The 18,733-nt window shown below is 32.4% G+C and overlaps 1 protein-coding gene across 3 annotated transcripts; it reads right to left on the minus strand.

The window, feature by feature from the left end:
- Positions 1-553: 553 nt before the first annotated feature.
- Positions 554-17,018, minus strand: Dlish (Dachs ligand with SH3s). Of its 3 annotated transcripts, none has more exons than XR_015837904.1 (8): positions 16,818-17,018; positions 16,516-16,709; positions 15,338-15,528; positions 11,283-11,431; positions 9,901-10,005; positions 8,577-8,686; positions 6,383-6,756; positions 554-1,672 (listed from the first exon to the last, which is right to left on the minus strand). XR_015837904.1 is itself a non-coding variant. In XM_088263938.1 (7 exons), exons 1-7 carry the CDS (start codon positions 16,864-16,866, stop codon positions 6,592-6,594), a joined length of 963 nt encoding a protein of 320 aa, XP_088120064.1. In that variant the 5' UTR covers positions 16,867-17,013; the 3' UTR covers positions 6,130-6,591. The 3 variants fall into 3 exon arrangements, 1 of the variants encoding a protein (XP_088120064.1); XR_015837905.1 differs by having other exon boundaries at positions 16,516-16,706; positions 16,818-17,000; XM_088263938.1 differs by lacking the exon at positions 554-1,672 and having other exon boundaries at positions 6,130-6,756; positions 16,818-17,013.
- Between the last annotated feature and the right edge of the window lie 1,715 nt (positions 17,019-18,733).

The following is an 18,733-nucleotide window of genomic DNA, read 5'->3' on the forward strand; positions in this document are numbered from 1 at the left end:
TTGAACTCTTTGCTTGCTTGTATTTCTGTATTTTTATTTAATTTTTTGTGGTTTGCAAATATTCATTAGAAAAGACTAACATATTAAACACCATGCTGTGCAACAGGGGTAGGCAGAGAGAATAGAATGCTACATCAATCTGTCCGTTCAAACAAACTTCACCTCTTCCACATTCATGCATCTCATATGTACCCAATAATTATTCCGACTCCTGATGTAACCACCGAGTGTTTGATATACTTGATCACTACAAGTCTTCCTCTGCTTCTATTACCAACTCTCATAAATTGTTATTTCATTATAAATTATTCTTTCTTCGCTCATTCGTTTCACATATCCAAACCATCTCAACACACCTTTCTTAATTTTATATCAATAATGCTTATCTCAGCCATGCATTCTTTCCTTATATCACCATTCGAACATCCGGCATACAATATTTTGCGGCACAGTTGTCTGACAAAATGCATTGGAAAAATTCGTTATAAAGAGTATATATAAGGCATTGTAAGAAAACCTCACTGTATAGTATAATAATAAAAATAAATAAATATTTTGTAAAAAGGTTTTTATTTGTGTAAAAAGGCTATAAAAATATGTATAAAAATAAGCTAAATTTTAGTTACATTAAAATACATAACAATATGGAGATTATCTTAAAATAACTAAATAAAATAACAATTTCCAACAAGCAGTTCCGATGGCTATAAAATAAATATTATCTACAATAATTTTCCCATATTTGGATATCTGAAAATAATGGAATGATGGAAAAAAAGAACAAACGGAGACATTGAATCTTGCTTGGAACCATCTGGCATTTTCATAAAACGAAACATACTGTATGCATACTAAAAACCAATCAAATCACTTGATAGAATTTTTAAAATGTTACACATCAAAATTATGCCTGACAATTTTGTTTATAAAAATATTTAAATGAAAAAAGGATATTATAATTGGAATTAACAAAGCTTCCATAGTTTTAAGTAGGTATTTAAATGACCGCCTCTGCAGTGTAATGGTCAGCACGCTCGGCTACCGTACTGGAGGTCCCGGATTCAATTCCCAGGGGGGGTCAAATAAATATAAGTGATTTTTTCACTCATTTATTCAATATTACCTTGGACTGGTACCGGAAGCGGAGGGCTGATCACCTTTCCTTCATGTGTTAACGATCAAGATAACACTGCGTTTATATGATGCAGTGCCTTATGCACCATTGGGGTGCGGACAAGGGTTTGGATGAAAAAATTAATTCAAATGAAGACATATTCACCTGAACAACATTTGGAGTATGCTCATGGTATATTTAGTTGAAAATTTGCACTGGCTGTATTTGGGAATACATATTGTGTGATCCAAAAATGTTGTATTTTACAAACATGAAATTATATTTAAGTATATATCATAGCAGATTTAACAAAAATTGTCAGCTAACCAATTAAGTATTGACTTTTCTCAGTCTACTATAAAATACCAACAAAAAACCGTCCCAAATTGGCATGACCTAGGTGACGTTATCCATGATAGAAGGACCTACAACCTGAAAACAAGGAGAGCTGATCCCAACAGTCTACTAAGACAACAAGTTGAGATGGAGTCAGAAAGAATTATATTTGGCCAGTTTCTAGGTTTCATCATTACCGATATCAAACTGGTACACATATCGCTCACTCCTTTCAAGAACGTCATAAATCAAAAAACTTGATTTTTCAGGAGAACGTTTTTAAAGTTTAAAAATATAATACAATGTATTAAAAATAAATATTAAGCCATTTATTGAACTTTTTACTGTGCAACAGATCTTTTTAGGTAAAACCTGAAGGTTTTTTCTCCGTTAAAAATATTTAGTATATTTAAAAAAATAATTAAACAATACCTTTTCTTCAAAATGCAAAAACAACACTTTCTGCCCTGTAGCGGGTAAATGTTAAGTTAAAAATATGCCTCTTTTGCTGGGATATAGTACATTTTCTAGGCATTCCGAAAACTTCTTGAAAGGAATGAGCGATATGGCTGTTTTATCATATAAAATCAAGTTCCAACAAGAAATGTCAGTACAAAACTTGATAAAAGATATAATCATGGTTCTCTAGCTTCCGGAATGCATTAAATTGATTAATTTAATAAAAAAATTAATATTTTGGGAAACAATGTCTAGTGCTTTGTGCTAATAGATGGAAAAGTCACCATTTGATTTGTTAGTAATTTAGATTAAACAGGGATATTCATCATATGTAATCTGAATAAGGATTTGTTTACTGTTTTTAAACTTTGGATCCTATAGCCAAAATAAATGTTTACATAGATTTATATTATCCACTGACACTTCGTGATGGAATTGCATTTTTAATTTATTATTAGATTAAAACCAATATTTTTAGCTTTTCCACTTTTTTATTTGACCAGCGACCGGGTTTCGTCGTTACCGACATCAACAGTCTGATGATGTCGGTAACGACGAAACCCGGTCGCTGGTCAAATAAAAAAGTGGAAAAGCTAAAAATATTGGTTTTAATCTAATAATAAATTATAAATGTTTACATTTCGGCTAAATCTCTTATCGAACAATATTATTTTTTTAAATACTAATTAGAAAACTAAATTATTTAAAATACAATAACAAAAAGACAGATCATCAAACAGTAGGAGAATTAAATGCGTAACGTAAATTTATGTAAATAGAAACATTGTAACACTTTGTATACATAATATTGATATAAAATGTTGGACGGATAGACATATTTAAAATAGTATCATTATTTAAAGGGTTAAATAAGTGAGCATTAATAACTAGTGAGTGTGTATATAAATGTAGACATTATCCATTAGATTATAGCGTGTTAGTTTTTTTAAAATCTATGTATGCATTTCTAGGCACTTTTTTACTGAGATAATTGTCATATTATTTTTTGACATATCATCAAAGGTGAAGAAGAATATGGAAGTCTGGGCATTTACGGGGCTGACGACCGTCATAGGCTGGTTTAAGTGATCACTTTACACACGTGTAACATTCACCAATTCTACCCATTATTGACAACCACACTACTCAAATTCTTGGAAGTTATATGAACATATATGAAAACAATTTTTTTTTTTGAACGGAAGTTATATGAATATATATGAACCAATTTAGAAACCTTGTTCTTGAATCACTAGAACTACACTAGAGACATCTATTGGTGAGATGTAAAGAAGCTTTTTTATTAAGCAGAAACTCTTATATTAGTATGTGAGATCCGAATCCTGGATTATAATCACACACATGAGAAACGCCAGAAAATACCATTTTCATTTTTATTATTAAGCTTATAATTTGACCAGATAATTTATTTACAACATTTTGAGTGGGTCCAAATACTTGTTCACAAAATCTGGATTATCTCCAATTACAGGAATTCCTGTAATTGGAGATAATCCAGATTTTGTGAACAAGTATTTGGACACATTCAAAATGTTGGAGATAATTGTCAATCAACAAACAGAATTTCATTTATGTTAATTCAGGCTAAAAAAATTGATCAGTGTATATATTTATTTAAATAAACTACTAATTACTGTAAATTTCTCTTAGTTTGTAATATAAACTGAGCGATCTCTATAAAAACTTTATTGAGGCACCAAGAAAATGTATCAGTATGTTAACCGCCCTACCTTTGGGATATTATTCAAAAAGTACATAAAAAATTATCATTTTATAAAATTTTATAAAATTTAATCAAAAAATAATAATCAAAAAGTACAAAAAAATTATGATTTTATAAAATTTCTCAATAACAATACCTATTTACAATATACCAGACGAATTTTTGAAAAAAGACCCGTTTATGAACGTTTTTATGTTTCTTTTCTCAGCATAAGATGTCACCGAATTTTTTTATAATAATATTATTTTTTGTATTTAAAAATATTTTGCAAATGAGGTGGCCAGCGATATTGACCTCCAAGTACTAAATACGCCGTACAACATATTCATATGTGTAGGGCGAGTAGGAAAAATTTGACGCATCACAAACATTTCTGTGGTTGCAGTTATATTTTTTTTGTACCTGAACGTACAGGATACAGTTTGTAGCGTTCAGACGATAATATAGCAGACATATGACGTAAAATCGTATGGGTAGGGCGGTTAAAATACATGTGCATAAAAATGGACATCTCATTCTGAGAACATAACGCAAAGCTTTTCAGTTAAAACAAGAAACTGAATTTTGCAAATACATATTGCCAAATTAAAATGACATATCTATGTTTTCATACAACAGAAAAATTAGAATATGTTACATAATATGAGAAATAAAAAAAAAATTGAAAATGCCCAGATTTCAACACAAAATTGCAGTAAAAATTTACTTTGAAATATGAAATATTACTCTAATTTTGGATTTTTTAGAGATGTAATACTGAAAACGCAACTGTTAATTATGTATGTATTAATTTACATATTAAAATTCTCATAATATTTACAAAGGACTTGATTACATTATAATATTTATATGGAAACAGATTTAACGCATTCGCAATCATATAAAATTAATTTTTATGATTCAGACACTATTCATAATTTTATAATAAGAATTACATACAATAGTATATGTCATTAGCTATACTATACTATATCTGTGTGAGTGTGAACAGTCCGTCAGCGATGTCATCCATCTACTGGTTACAAGATACAGTGGAACCTCTTACAACAAGCACCTCTAATAAAGCATAATTCGCATTTGTATTATATAAATATGTAAAAACATGCGCATATTCCAATGTAATGTTGTGTCATACTGGTATTCCTATATCTCGTTTATTTTATTTAATCTGTGATATTTTTTCTTCAAAAAGCATCCAAGCGGTTTTTATACTAGTTGACTGTAGTTGAGTATACAACCAAGCTGTGCAAGTCCATTCTAAATTTCTATTCCAGTCTAGAACTACTTCCAACGGAATAGATGAAAATCTTTACATTTGTAATTTTTATCATTTACATTTTTATTTAAATAGATTAGTCTTTTCAATGAATTGTTTTGTGGTTTTATTAAATATTTTGTTACAACATTTTGAGTGTGTCCAAATACTTGTTCACAAAATCTGGATTATCTCCAATTACAGGAGTTATTTTCATATTATTTTTTGACATCTCATCAAAGATGAAGAAGAATATGGAAGTCTGGGCATTTACGGGGCTTACGACCGTCATAGGCTGGTTTAAGTGATCACCTTACATCTCACCAATAGATGTCTCTAGTGAAGTTTTAGTGATTCATGAACAAGGTTTCTAAATTGGTTCATATATATAGAACTTCCAAGAATTTGAGTAGTGTGGTTGTCAATAATGGGTAGAATTGGTGAATGTTACACGTGTGTAAGGTGATCACTTAAACCAGCCTATGACGGTCGTAAGCCCCGTAAATGCCCAGACTTCCATATTCTTCTTCATCTTTGATGAGATGTCAAAAAATAATATGAAAATATTTTGTTCGAAACATGAGGTAAAATCACAAAAAAGGAGCAAAAAAATTGCTTCAGTTTTTTTTTGCAAATAATAAAACAATTTTTTTCAATTAACGTAAATGATTAATTTCATGCACTGCTTTTTTTGTCATGAAAGATTGAAAATTTGTACTTTTTAAATATTGCTCATCAGTTTATATGCACATGGAAAATGAGTATTTAAAAAAAAAGGTATTTTGAATAAAGAATTAACAAGCTATTGTTATATCATAGTCAACCAGGAGAAAGTGACCAAGCTTATTTTTTACAAAAACGTGATCATTGACTATTTGATATCTTACTAGCTTAATATTGCCCTGAAAAAAATCCCAAAGGATTTTGAACTTTGAAGTATAATATATGGACTCTTTAAAAATGCATTGATGTTTATTTTCTTGGCAAGCAAAAGTTACTTAATTGGCCCTCCTAAACATTTTACGTTTTGGTAATTGGTCACTTTCTCCTGTACGACTACGATATCGCTCACTCCTTTCAAGAACGTCATAAATCAAAAATCGTCAATTTTCAGTTGTGCATGTTTTCGGAATGCCCAGAAAATGTACTATATCCCAGCAAAAGAGGCATGTTTTTAACTTAATATTTACCCGCTACAGGGCAGAAAGTGTTGTTTTTGCATTTTGAAGAAAATGTGTTGTTTAATTATTTTTATAAATAAATTAAATATTTTTCAAATGTAGAAAAAACCTTCAGGTTTTACCTAAAAAGATCTGTTGCACAGTAAAAAGTTCAATAAGTGGCTTGATATTTATTTTTAATACATTGTGTTATATTTTTAAACTTTAAAATCGTTCTCCTGAAAAATCAAGTATTTTGATTTATGACGTTCTTGAAAGGAGTGAGCGATATGTGACATAGTTTAAAGGATCGCTTGGGTAAAATGAAAATGGACAGATCATATTTCGTGAATCTCCTTCAATAAACTTCAAATTCCCACCAAGAAGATGAATAAACGAAATTAAGAGATTCGAGAGAAGACAGATAGACAAGTCCGGGCAGAGTTGAAGAGACAAGAGTGCCCGTGTCCTGCAGATCATCCGGAGCTGACGAGACCACCAATCCGCAGAGCAGGGTGACTCGTCACAGGCTGGTGGTGGCGGGAGGCCTGGCATAGGCCTTGGGTATGAACCCGTACCGCCGCGTCTTGGGAGCGTGCGCCCACAGCCAACCCTCCACGGTCTGATGCAACAGGTCCGCGTACACCCACTCTCCCCTGCGTACCGACAGATCGTCGGGAGCTTGGGCCTGGAACAAATATACGCACAATATAAAACTCACACTAAAGATGAATGTAGACTGTAATGGTATAGTACATGTACCAAAGTGTGGTTCCGGCACAAATATCTACGGGACGGCTCTTCGATTCTACGTTTTTATGCGAACAATCTTTTTGAAGCATGAACCTTGTTAAAAGCAAACTGCGAAATCGTCTTATTGACGACAACCCTGAAACGTGCCAAAAATAAGGACGTACAAACCTGACTTGATCAAACTTTCAAAGGAGATGCAACAACATTATCATTATTAAGGTATTCTACAAATATTTTAAGCCACAAGCTTTGAATGTAATTTTCTGCCATTTCTCTATTATGCCAAGTCTTCTGTTATTATTCCAGTGGTAGTAATAAAAAATAATAAAATAAACTTTATTTGTGATGTTTTCCTTTTCACTGAAATTGAAACTAAACTTTCTTAAGCGGCTAATCGATAATCACTAATTAAGAGAGAACTGAGAGTGAATTTTCAAGGACGTGTCAAATTTATTTGCCACATTTCATTACACGAGAGAGAAGAAAGACATAACGTAGAGATAAGGAAAAAGTGAGCCAGAAATACACAGGGCAAGGATCTAGCTAATCTCTTTTATTCATAGAATTTTCAATGTAAGGTTAAACTTTTGACAGGATCACGGGATACTGCCATATTTCAGTGTGTTAATACAAACTTCAGTGTTTGTGTGTCAAATCCAGGATACATAATAGATTTTTGTCACGATGTTGGTTTATTGGCTAATAAATTAATATGAAAAATCACAAGACTATCGATAACATTCTTATTGAAATCTGTAGAGAACAAAGGGAGATATGAAGGTTTAAACTTTAGATATTTGAATAAAACGAAAAACGTGCATTCGCATATCGCTCACTCCTTTCAAGAACGTCATAAATCAAAAAACTTGATTTTTCAGGAAAACGTTTTTAAAGTTTAAAAATATGTATAATACAATTTATTAAAAACAAATATCAAGCTACTTATTGAACTTTTAACTGTGCAACAGATATTTTAGGTTAAACCTGAAGGTTTTATCTCCATTTGAAAAATATTTAGTAAATAAAAAAAAAATTTAAACAATACCTTTTCTTCAAAATGCAAAAACAAAACTTTTTGCCCTGTAGCAGGTAAATATTAAGTTAAAAATATGCCTCTTTTGCTGGGATATAGTACATTTTCTGGGCATTCCGAAAACATGCACAACTGAAAATTGACTATTTTTGATTTATGACGTTCTTGAAAGGAGTGAGCGATATGTCATCAAATTTCCGTCATCGAATGTTTCATGAAGTCATATGGTTTACTGTCTATGGTTTATAGAGCTGTAATAGTAGTAATGTGGATTGCATGTTTACCACTACACTACCATGTGTTATACAAATATGAGGGGAGGGGGGGGGATGGGATGGTGGACCATAGACATCAACAAATAGAGCCAACAATTTAGCAATATTACCAATATTAAAATAAGTCCATCGTTTATGTGACGTCATTCATTACCAACTTACGAAAACAACGTATTACGAAGACAAATTTTCCAAAAGAAAAAGATGAATGAAAATATTGAATATATCGGCTGTTATAAACACTGCACGAGTCTAATACAATCCTTTATAGGTTGAGTATGTTAAATTAGATATTCCTCTCGTCTGACAATGATCCATTGCTTTGCCTGGCTACACACATTTTTGTGGCTGATGTCACGCACACACGCCACCATTCAAAGGTCGGAACATTCTTCCTATAAACTCAAACCAGTATTGGAGGGGCATTCACAAACACTAATTGATTACCTTGTAGTCGTAGAGCATGACCAGTTCCGTCCCGTGGTAGCGCGGGTCTGGCTCCGGGAGGGAGGCGGGGGCGGGGGCGGGGGTGGACACCGTTCCACCGTCTCCTCCGCCTGCAAATCACATAACATATTCCCATAGTAATTTTTCATGACATATTCTCATCAGTAATTTTTGACATCTCAACAAAGATGTAGAAGAATATGGAAGTCTGAGTATTCGCAGGCCTTACAATATATCCTAGACTGGTTAAGTGATCACTTTACACTCATGTAACATTCACCATTCTAAGCGTGATTGACGACCACACTACTCAAATATATACTAAATTTTAGAAGTCATATATAATGATCAATCTCACGACGTTCCGTGATTGAGTGCACAACAGTCATCTATGATTAGATTAAGAATGCTTTTATTTAGCAGAGACCGACAAATATTAATTTGCACGCAAAATTCGGACCACAACCCCTAAGTGGAAAAACCCAGATTTGTGAACAAGTATTTGGACACACTCAAAATGCTGTGAATTATCAGTAAGTTATACCTATTTTAAAAACATTGCAAGAGAAAAAATGGATTGTTAATCCTAAAATGAAGTTAAAATAACTCTCCTATTAAATTTGAAAATCAATGTACGTTACCTAAAATTTTGACATCTCCATATAGATGAAGAAGAATATGAAAGTCCGGGTATTTACAGGGCTTACGACTAGGCTGGTTTAAGTGATCACTCTATACGCGTGTCACATTCATCTTTTACCCACCATGATAACTATATAAGTCCAATTTTATGATCCATTCTTCATTTATATATAATTTACTATTTATTTTATTTTTATGTACAGAAAAGGAATAAGTACATTGGCGGGCTTATTGCTGAAAAGTAATATCTTCCAACCAACCAAAAACAGACTAGTAATATTGATACCATATATAGCTGTTTTGTCCGCCTCCGTAGTGTAATAGTCAGCACGCTCGGCTACCGTTCTGGAGGTCCCGGGTTCGATTCCCAGGGGGGGTCAAATAAATATAAGTGATTTTTTCACTCTAATATTTATTTGATATTACCCTGGACTGGTACCTGAAGCGGAAGGCTGGTCACCTTTCCTTCGTGTGTTAACAATCAAGATAATACTGTGTTTATAATGCAGTGCCCTATGCACTATTGGGGTGCGGAAAAGGGTTTGAATGAATGAATGAATATAGCTGTTTACAATCACAGGGTAAATAGTACTTGATTTAAAAAAGTTTAGGGAAGGAGGTATAGGGAAAAACTAAGGGAGGAGGTTTGATGGACAGTTTCACACACAAGTTATTTTCTCACCTTGTATAACATTGTCAGCTGGATAAACAAACCCGGAAGGGATGAATCCTTCTTGACCATTACTCCGCACAACCCAGAACCAGTCTGGATCTTCTCTATTTAAAACTGAAAATAACACAAATATGTGAGCACATTTGCTTAATTTTTAGGTGTCTACAAATTATCAAAATAAATTAAATTGTCGTTGACAGACTCCTCCCCGATACACAGTAAAAATACAAGTTTTTTTTTATTACGATACTACCAACCATTTGGCAAATAATGACTATATGGTAAACCCCAAAGTAGAAAAATGTTGAACTTTAGTAGGTAGCTACTGGAGTGCTAATCAGAGATATATTAACCGGATCCACGCGGCTTGCATAACCGTATGTGTTTTCACAAAACATTCCCTGTATGCGGCTGACATAACCGTATGTGTTTTTACTTTACTCCAAGTTTCGAACCTCAGTTCAACTTGGAGGGATTTTTTCATGGTGTGGAACTTTGGATAAAATAATACATCAATCCTTGGCCTTATGACATCTGTTGAAATATCTGACTAATAATTTGTAACATCACAAGGATTAATAAAAGAACAGATCCCTGATTTTTCTTGCGGTCGGTAATTAGTCCGCGCCATAATCATGCCCTATATCTGTCTCACTCTCGACGCTACGCATCGCCAGTGGGTAAGAGTGACACACGATGCGTGCTTTGATTTATTTATGTTACAATCTTATTTGTTTATATTACGATATATTTCAAGAATAATGTGACACGAGTGTATTATAGAGTACCAAAAAGGCACAATGAATCCCATTGAACGTTTTTGTTTAGGAAAATAAATTGTTTCTTAACTAAATACATGATAAAAGTAATCATTTAAAAAACGGCAAAATACCACTGCGCACGGGCGTCTCTCAGGAACAAAGTGAACGCGGTTAAAAGGTTAAGGCCATACTCGCAATAATAGAATTCAGTCAGCTTCTGGCAATGCAGAGAGCCAGACGTCAGGATACACCCAATTTTTTAAAAGAATATGTATTAAAAAAAAAAATTATCAATCAAAAATATTTTTGTCAATAACTGTTTCCTTTTCAAAACCATATATTTATTTCGAAGAAAAACTTATTTTTCAATACAAAAACGGTGTTTTAACAAAAAATATTCAATTATGTCAAATGCTAAGTGATTTTAAACTGAATTTTTGCAATTTTACAAATGCTGGGCCTTGAATGTAGTGTAAATGGAAGCGTGTTAGAAACTTTTCATTGAAAAGGGATCTTTTCATTGGATAATGGAACTCGATGGAGAATAAGGAGACAAATTAAAAAATTTATACCACGGGTAGGAACTTTTAGGAAAAATTAAATGGGAAATTTTAGCAGCCTGTAGCTTACCTGTAACAAACTCTCCTCTCTCGACAGGTACATCGTTTTCATCCCTCGCTTGGAACGTGTAAAGCACTATACATCTCCCCGAGGGAGCTTTGCTGAAGGGACAGCCATCACTTTCACTGCCCGCCTCTGATCTGGATTCATTCCCACCGCTGTGAAAAATAGCAATAATTGAAAATGAAAATATATTTATAAAAATTCTGGTAAATTTAAATGATATCTACTTTTAAGGAATAATTTAAGAAAATATCACTATGGTGGAAGATAATACCGTCGATGATATCTTTACATAGATGAAGAAGAATATGGAAGTATTTACAGGGATTACGACCTGTCATATCTGTCATAGCAGAATGGTGAATTTTACATGTTATCGAGTGACCACTCAAACCAGCCAATGGCGGATCATAACCCCTGTAAATACCCAGACTTCCATATTCTTCTCCATCTATGTTGAGATATCGATGTAAATATAAATTAATTTAAAATATAAAAGATATTTTTTGTGTTATATAAACCATGTTTTTTTTCTCACAAAAATAAAAGTTTACATAATTTAAAAGTTGTCCAGTTCCAAAAAAAAATTGAAGTAAAAAAAATATGTAAAAAACTTAAACCTGATATGTGTCGCTTAGTTTCAAAATCCGCCAAATCCATGTAAGTCGATTTTACAAAAAATGCAAAATTCTCTGAGTAACATTTATGTTTAAAAAATTTGTCCACCTTTAAATGAAATATTATGAAATTGAGAATTATCTAGTTTTTTTAGAAAATTCGTCAGTATTTTTTAAGAAAACGATGTTTTATGGTAAAAAAAATATGGATTTAACGGATTTTGATATTCACTTTAGGATCTGGCGGGTTTTGATATTAACATTGAAGGATGTGGCGGATTTTGCAAGTAACTTAAAATTTGGCCATCATCGTAAATTCAGCTATACAGGTTGCTTCAAAATTATTTGTGTTAACAAAATAACAAGAAAAATTAAATTAACAAAATAAAGGTAAGGTATACAATATTTACATACATACATATAAAAATATTTTGTATTAACACATACAAAAACAAGTTTTACATTAGTATACAAGCTTTTATAAAATTTTCAGTTTCCACTAACGGGACGCATTCTATATTTTCTTGTTGGGCGAAGTTTTCGTTTGTTTGTTCGACGTTTTTATAGAATTGCAAATATGGTTGATTGCGCCAATCTTCGCCATAGTGCTTTGTCAGCAATGAAATTACATCTTTGATTTTGAGAGGTGCAATTTTATTTCCTCTTCTTAATATTGAAGAATCTAATTGACAACTATTTTTTTTTATTTACATACTTTTGTCGACAAAATTCATGTTTTTAATTTTCTTCTCCTTGCACGCTCACATTTTGTTTTCCACGTTTCAGTAAAAATCTCTTACTTGCTTTCGTGGATTTATGATAAAAATGTAATAATTGACAGTCATATCTTTAGGGCCTCTGGTTCCAGATGTTGGCCTTTCTCTTGTACACTGTTTCATACGGCAATGCTGTAATATATAAAAATTTTTGACAGAGATATAAAATTGCGATGCATTCTTGATACCTCTTGAATAGAAAGCATTGAACATTTATATATTTTATTTCCGTGTTTACACTTTGGCAAGCTGGGTAAATGTTTAGATGATTATCTGAAAAAAAATGTTTTGCTTCAGTTAACGAGCTTATTTAGTATAGTATAAAAATATCCTCATAAAAGTTTTTATTAAGAAAACGCCAAGTTGATAATTATTCACATGGAAGAACATACTGTATGTAAATAACAGGCAGTTTTTGACTCACCGATTCTGACGTTTCAATACCCTTTTTCAATTGTTTTTATAAATAACACGTTTTCTAGCTTCCTTAGGAGGAACTTGCACCACGTTTTTTGCCACATCAGCCATTATTTATACTGAAAATCCACAAATAACACAAGCACAAAACACTACCACGAGACACAAACCGACAATGACGCCATCTTGATTTTTGAACTATCCCTGCTCTCTGATTGGCCGATATGGGTCAGAAGGGAAGTTCCATGGATATAGCGGAATTTGATATACAACGCTGTTTTTAAGTATTTTTTATGTGGAATCTAGCAGGGTTTCCAAATATATAAATATTTTAAACAATAAAACCCACAATTGGCATTCCGATGTGGTATTTACTTTAAAATCTTATAAAACTGGATTTGGCGGATTTTGAAACTGAGCGACACATATAAAATAAATTGAAACCAGTCTAACTATAATAATGAAATAACTAAAAATAAAAATTGACTAATAAAATTTATCATTTCGCTCACTCCTTTCAAGAACGTCATAAATCAAAAAAATTGATTTTTCAGGACGTTTTTAATGTTTAAAAATGTAATACAATCTATTAAAAATAAATATCAAGCCACTTATCGAACTTTTTACTGTGCAACAGATTTTTTTAGGTAAAACCTGAAGGTTTTTTTCACCATTTGAAAAATATTAAGTATATTTAAAAGAATAATTAAACAATACCTTTTCTTCAAAATGCAAAAACACCACTTTTTGCCCTGTAGCGGGTAAATATTAAGTTAAAAATATGCCTCTTTCGCTGGGATATAGTACATTTTCTAGGCATTCCGAAAATATGCACAACTGAAAATTGACGATTTTTGATTTATGACGTTCTTGAAAAGAGTGAGCGATTTATCAAAGAATTTTCCAATAAAAACATCAAATAGCAACTGGCAAGCTTAGTTGGGTTGTGTATCGCAAATAAGTGGAAACACGCGAGCAGTGTTCGGGTTGGCACGATAAGCCACATACCTTCGACGAACAAAGTCGACGCGGTTAAAAGGTTAAGAAACGTCTGAGACATTACTATTTATTAGAATCCTAACTCAAACCTCCTCCCTTAGTTTTCCCCTCTACCTCCTTCCCTAAACTCACATTTTCATTTGCTCTCCTTATTATCATCTTTTGTAAATTTTTTTCAAATGTCAATTTGTAATTTATGTTTTTTTAACCGGATCCACGCGGCTCGCATAAGCGTATGTGTTTTAACAAGACATGCCCCATACGTGGCTGACATAAGCGTTTGTGTTTTCACTTTGCTCCAAGTTTCGAACCTCAGTTCAACTTGGAGGGATTTTTTCATGGTTTGGAACTTTGGATAAAATAATACGTCAATCCTCGGCCTTATGACATCTGTTGAAATATCTGACTAATAATTTGTAACATAACAAGGATAAATAAAACAACAGATCCCTGATTTTTCTTGCGGTCGGTAATTAGTCCGCGCCATAATCATGCCCTATATCTGTCTCACTCTCGACGCTATGCATCGCCAGTGGGTAAGAGTGACACACGATGCGCGCTTTGATTTATTTATGTTACGATCTAATTTGTTTATATTACGATATATTTCAAGAATAATGTGACACACGTGTATTATAGAGTACCAAAAAGGCACAATGAATCCCATTGAACGTTTTTGTTTAGGAAAATAAATCGTTTCATAACTAAATACATGATAAAAGTAATCATTTAAAAAACGGCAAAATACAGCCGCGCACGAGCGTCTCTTAGGAACAAAGTTAACGCGTTTAAAAGGTTAAATGTCAATTTGTAATTCATGTTTTTTTTTAATGTTCGAGAACTATCTATCCTCTGATTGCAAACAGCTGTATATTATGGTAACGAACGTTTTGATCAATATCACTAGTCTGTTTTTGGTTAGTTAGAAGATATTGCTTTTTAGCAATAAGCCCGCCAATGTACTTATTTCTTTTCTGTACATGAAGTTTAAATAATAAATAAATTTACAACATTTTGAGTGTGTCCAAATACTTGTTCAAAAAATCTGGATTATCTCCAATTACAGGAGTTATTTTCATATTATTTTTTGACATCTCATCAAAGATTCCATATTCTTCTTCATCTTTGATGAGATGTCAAAAAATAATATGAAAATAAATTAATTCTAATGGTTTTTTTTGTTGTAAAAAAAAACAAGTTTATACCGATTGACCACTGAACCTTTTAATCAAAAGAGTAGACTTTCACTTACGGAGTAGTGTCTTGTGAAGTCAAGTCCGAAGAGGCCCTCGGCAACTTCTTCTTCAGGTCTGGCAAGAGATGCGGTGAATATGGAGCACAGTAGGAATGCGGGATGAATCCTTCTTGTCTTGATTCAGCGACTATGACATAAACCCAGTCGTTTTCCCTGTACAAGATGTTTACCACTTGGCCACGTTTTACCTGAAAGCATTTCAAAATTGAAAATTATTTTCTTGTATCATGATCAGGCCCAAACAAAAAAATTACCGTATTTAATGGACTACACTGAGACCTCACAAAATATCGCGACGCAAATTGAAATTTACAAAACAGGAAATTACCTTTCAGAAAATTTAAAAATGATTCTCTGAATAGTAACAACAAAAAAACGCACAGCGAAAATGAGTCTTAATCCAGTGACGACGCAACTTCAAAAAAACGCAAATTAAAATGTCGCAAAGCGAGGTCTGAGTTTATAAAGATGTACTGTAATTTTTATTTATTTATTGTCCGCCTCCGTAGTGTAATGGTCAGCACGCTCGGCTATCATACTCTGGAGGTCCTAGGTTCGATTCGCAAGGGGGAGGAGTCAAATAAATATAAGAGGTTGTTCCCCTCTAATATTTATTCAATATTTACCCTGGACTGGTACCTGAAGCGGAGGGCTGATCACCTTTCCTTCATGTGTTAACGATCAAGATAACACTGCATTAATAAAATGCAGTGCCATATTCACCATCGGGTACGGATGAGGGTTTGAACTAGTAGTTTTTAAGCAATTAAAAAAAAATGTAAGCCCTGTAAGTGCCTGGCTTTTTGCCATTGTTGAGATATCTATGAAAAAAAACACGCTAATATTTTGTTCATTTGTTGCTCAAACCTAGAGTTATTAAGTCTTTAAGTCTTTCAATTAAAATATTCAATAAAAATTAGCAATGCATTTTTATGAAATAAAAAGATGTTTTTTTTTAAACTACCTTTCTTTTGTTTTATTAAGGAAGGGTTACTAATGACTGGTTAGAGGGTAACTAATTATCGTCCAAGGGAGGGTTCAATTTTATATGCCGAAAATAGCGAAAAAATATTTGTGCAAAAGAAAGTTTTTTTCTCAAAATATAATGGTGATAAAAAATGGATGACATTTTAAATTGTGTTGGGAGGCACATCGAAATATGCAGCATTTCTTACCTCGAGTTCATCGTCAACACAGGGTGCAAAATCGTGGAGAACAACCATCTTCGAGTCTGGACTGAGTCCATGTTCTTTCTCTATTCCCACGCGAACGAGGGTTTCTATACTCGCGGAGCCGGTAATCCTCCCCATGCCAGGACTTAAACCCGAACTGGGTCGTGATAATTCCTTGTCGACATCTCCGCTCACTGCTGCGGAAACGAAAACACACTTGTCAAATTAGGAAGGGGGTCAATGACTTGATAACACATACCATTCGAGCGATATTCCCACGGTCGGAAACTCTCCAATAAACTCACATTTTTTCTTTTTCCCGCGGCGGATCCTGACAGGGCAAAGAAATGCCATTTTCACGTGTTTTTCATTATTGTTTTGGAGCTAGGATTTCTGGGCGTGAATTAATTGACGGGTGAAATGAGATAAACAGGTAGACGTATCCAAAAATTAGCTGTCGTGCAGGTACATCTAGGTAGATCCAACAGGTATATTTGTACTGTGTTGCCATTCGGCATTATAAAAATGGTTACAATACCTTTCATATTTCTAAAAATTAAAGTTAATTTGTTTTTTAAATTATTTGATAATTTTAGAAAAATAAGTTTATTTTTCGTTACTAAAAATATTTGAGTTTCGTAAATTTACCACAGAATTTGTATTAATTTTACTTTTCTGTAACTTATATATTTTCGTTATGGCAAACTTACGGTATAAAAAGGGATCTGTTTTATCAGCTGATTTTTAAAAATAAATATTTTATGTATATTGGGAACTTGGTTTTTAGAAAAAATAATAATATCATGACAATATAAATTAATAATTAAGAAATTGATCTCCTTTGATGATCAGCTGATCAGTAAATCTCTTTTTAATTTTATGAACGATTTCGACATTATATATTTTTACGAAAATTCTAAGGGTGCCTTGAAATCGGTAGACATTATAAGATCGAGCAATTTTAAGCATTATTTCATTGTAAATAATAAAATAAATATTGATTAAAATTTTCTAAAATATATATTTGATGGATAGATTTTATGCATATAACATTGCTGCCCCACTGATTTACATCTTTGTTTAAATTTTGTATCATAAATGTTATATGATTTACGATGTTATTTTAAAATTTTGCTTAAATAAATTTTTTTAAACTCATTTTTTAATTATCAACTTTGCAGCCTCATTAAATAATTATATACATGAAATAAAAAATATAAAAAACAACAAAAAAAGGGAGAAGTAAAAATTAAACACTTTTCTGTATCACACCATTTTATTAAACAAAAATGCGTATATCTAAACAATTAAATATACAGTTTTTTAGGTTAACAATTATTTTGTTTTAAGTATCAACGAGTTCAGTTATATCCTTTGCAATCTCATATGTTGTAATAAGATCATTCTCTGTTGAAAACATGTGATTTGATAAGGTGAAATTCTGCGAATGTGAAGGAATCGTCATTTCCAATGCTATATTATTTGGTGAATTTTTTTCGATTAAACCTTCATTGGTATGGTTCATATTTGCATTAAATTTTAAATACTCTCCTTGTCCTAGTGTGATTTCACTTACAACATATTTTGGAGTTCTGGTCAAATTCTTCTCAAGAGTGATAGAGTAATTTGGTTCATCATTTTTAGAATTTAAATTGTGCCTCATTGCATTGAGAAAAGTCTGTATTGTGTTTAAATCTTCTATTACATTTATTGAGTTCATAATATCAGAGAATTCTTGCTTTAATTTTTGTTTTCTGTCTTCAATTTGAAAAGAAACATTTGTTTTATTTGATTCTTGCTTAGCAAATATATTTAAATTATCATCTTTAGTTGTAAAGGTATTTTTCTTGGATTGTGCGCTCCGTTCTATATTATAAAGATCCTTTTTTGTTAGTAAGTTTAACCTTCGCAGTCCATTTTCAGGAATGTTATTTCTAACTTCATTCAATATGACATTGAAAGGATGGTTAGTTATAATTTTTTCAGCTACATATTTTCTTTCTGACGATGAAAGACTCAGGTGAATTATTTCATTCTTATGACCGACGTGCGTTTTTCTAAACAAAACTGAGCATTTGCCAGATTTAGATTCAAATACTCTCAACCCGGCTGGACATATACCATCTATTTTATTGCTTCCTGAGGTTTTTAAACGACGTACGCCTTTTCCCTCTGCGACATAATACCCTGATCTATGGCACATAAAAAAATGCTGATTAAA

This window comes from Brachycentrus maculatus, unplaced genomic scaffold (genome assembly GCF_059751285.1).
Source record: "Brachycentrus maculatus isolate JH-2025_06_01 unplaced genomic scaffold, ASM5975128v1 h1tg000210l, whole genome shotgun sequence".
NCBI lineage: Eukaryota > Metazoa > Arthropoda > Insecta > Trichoptera > Brachycentridae > Brachycentrus > Brachycentrus maculatus.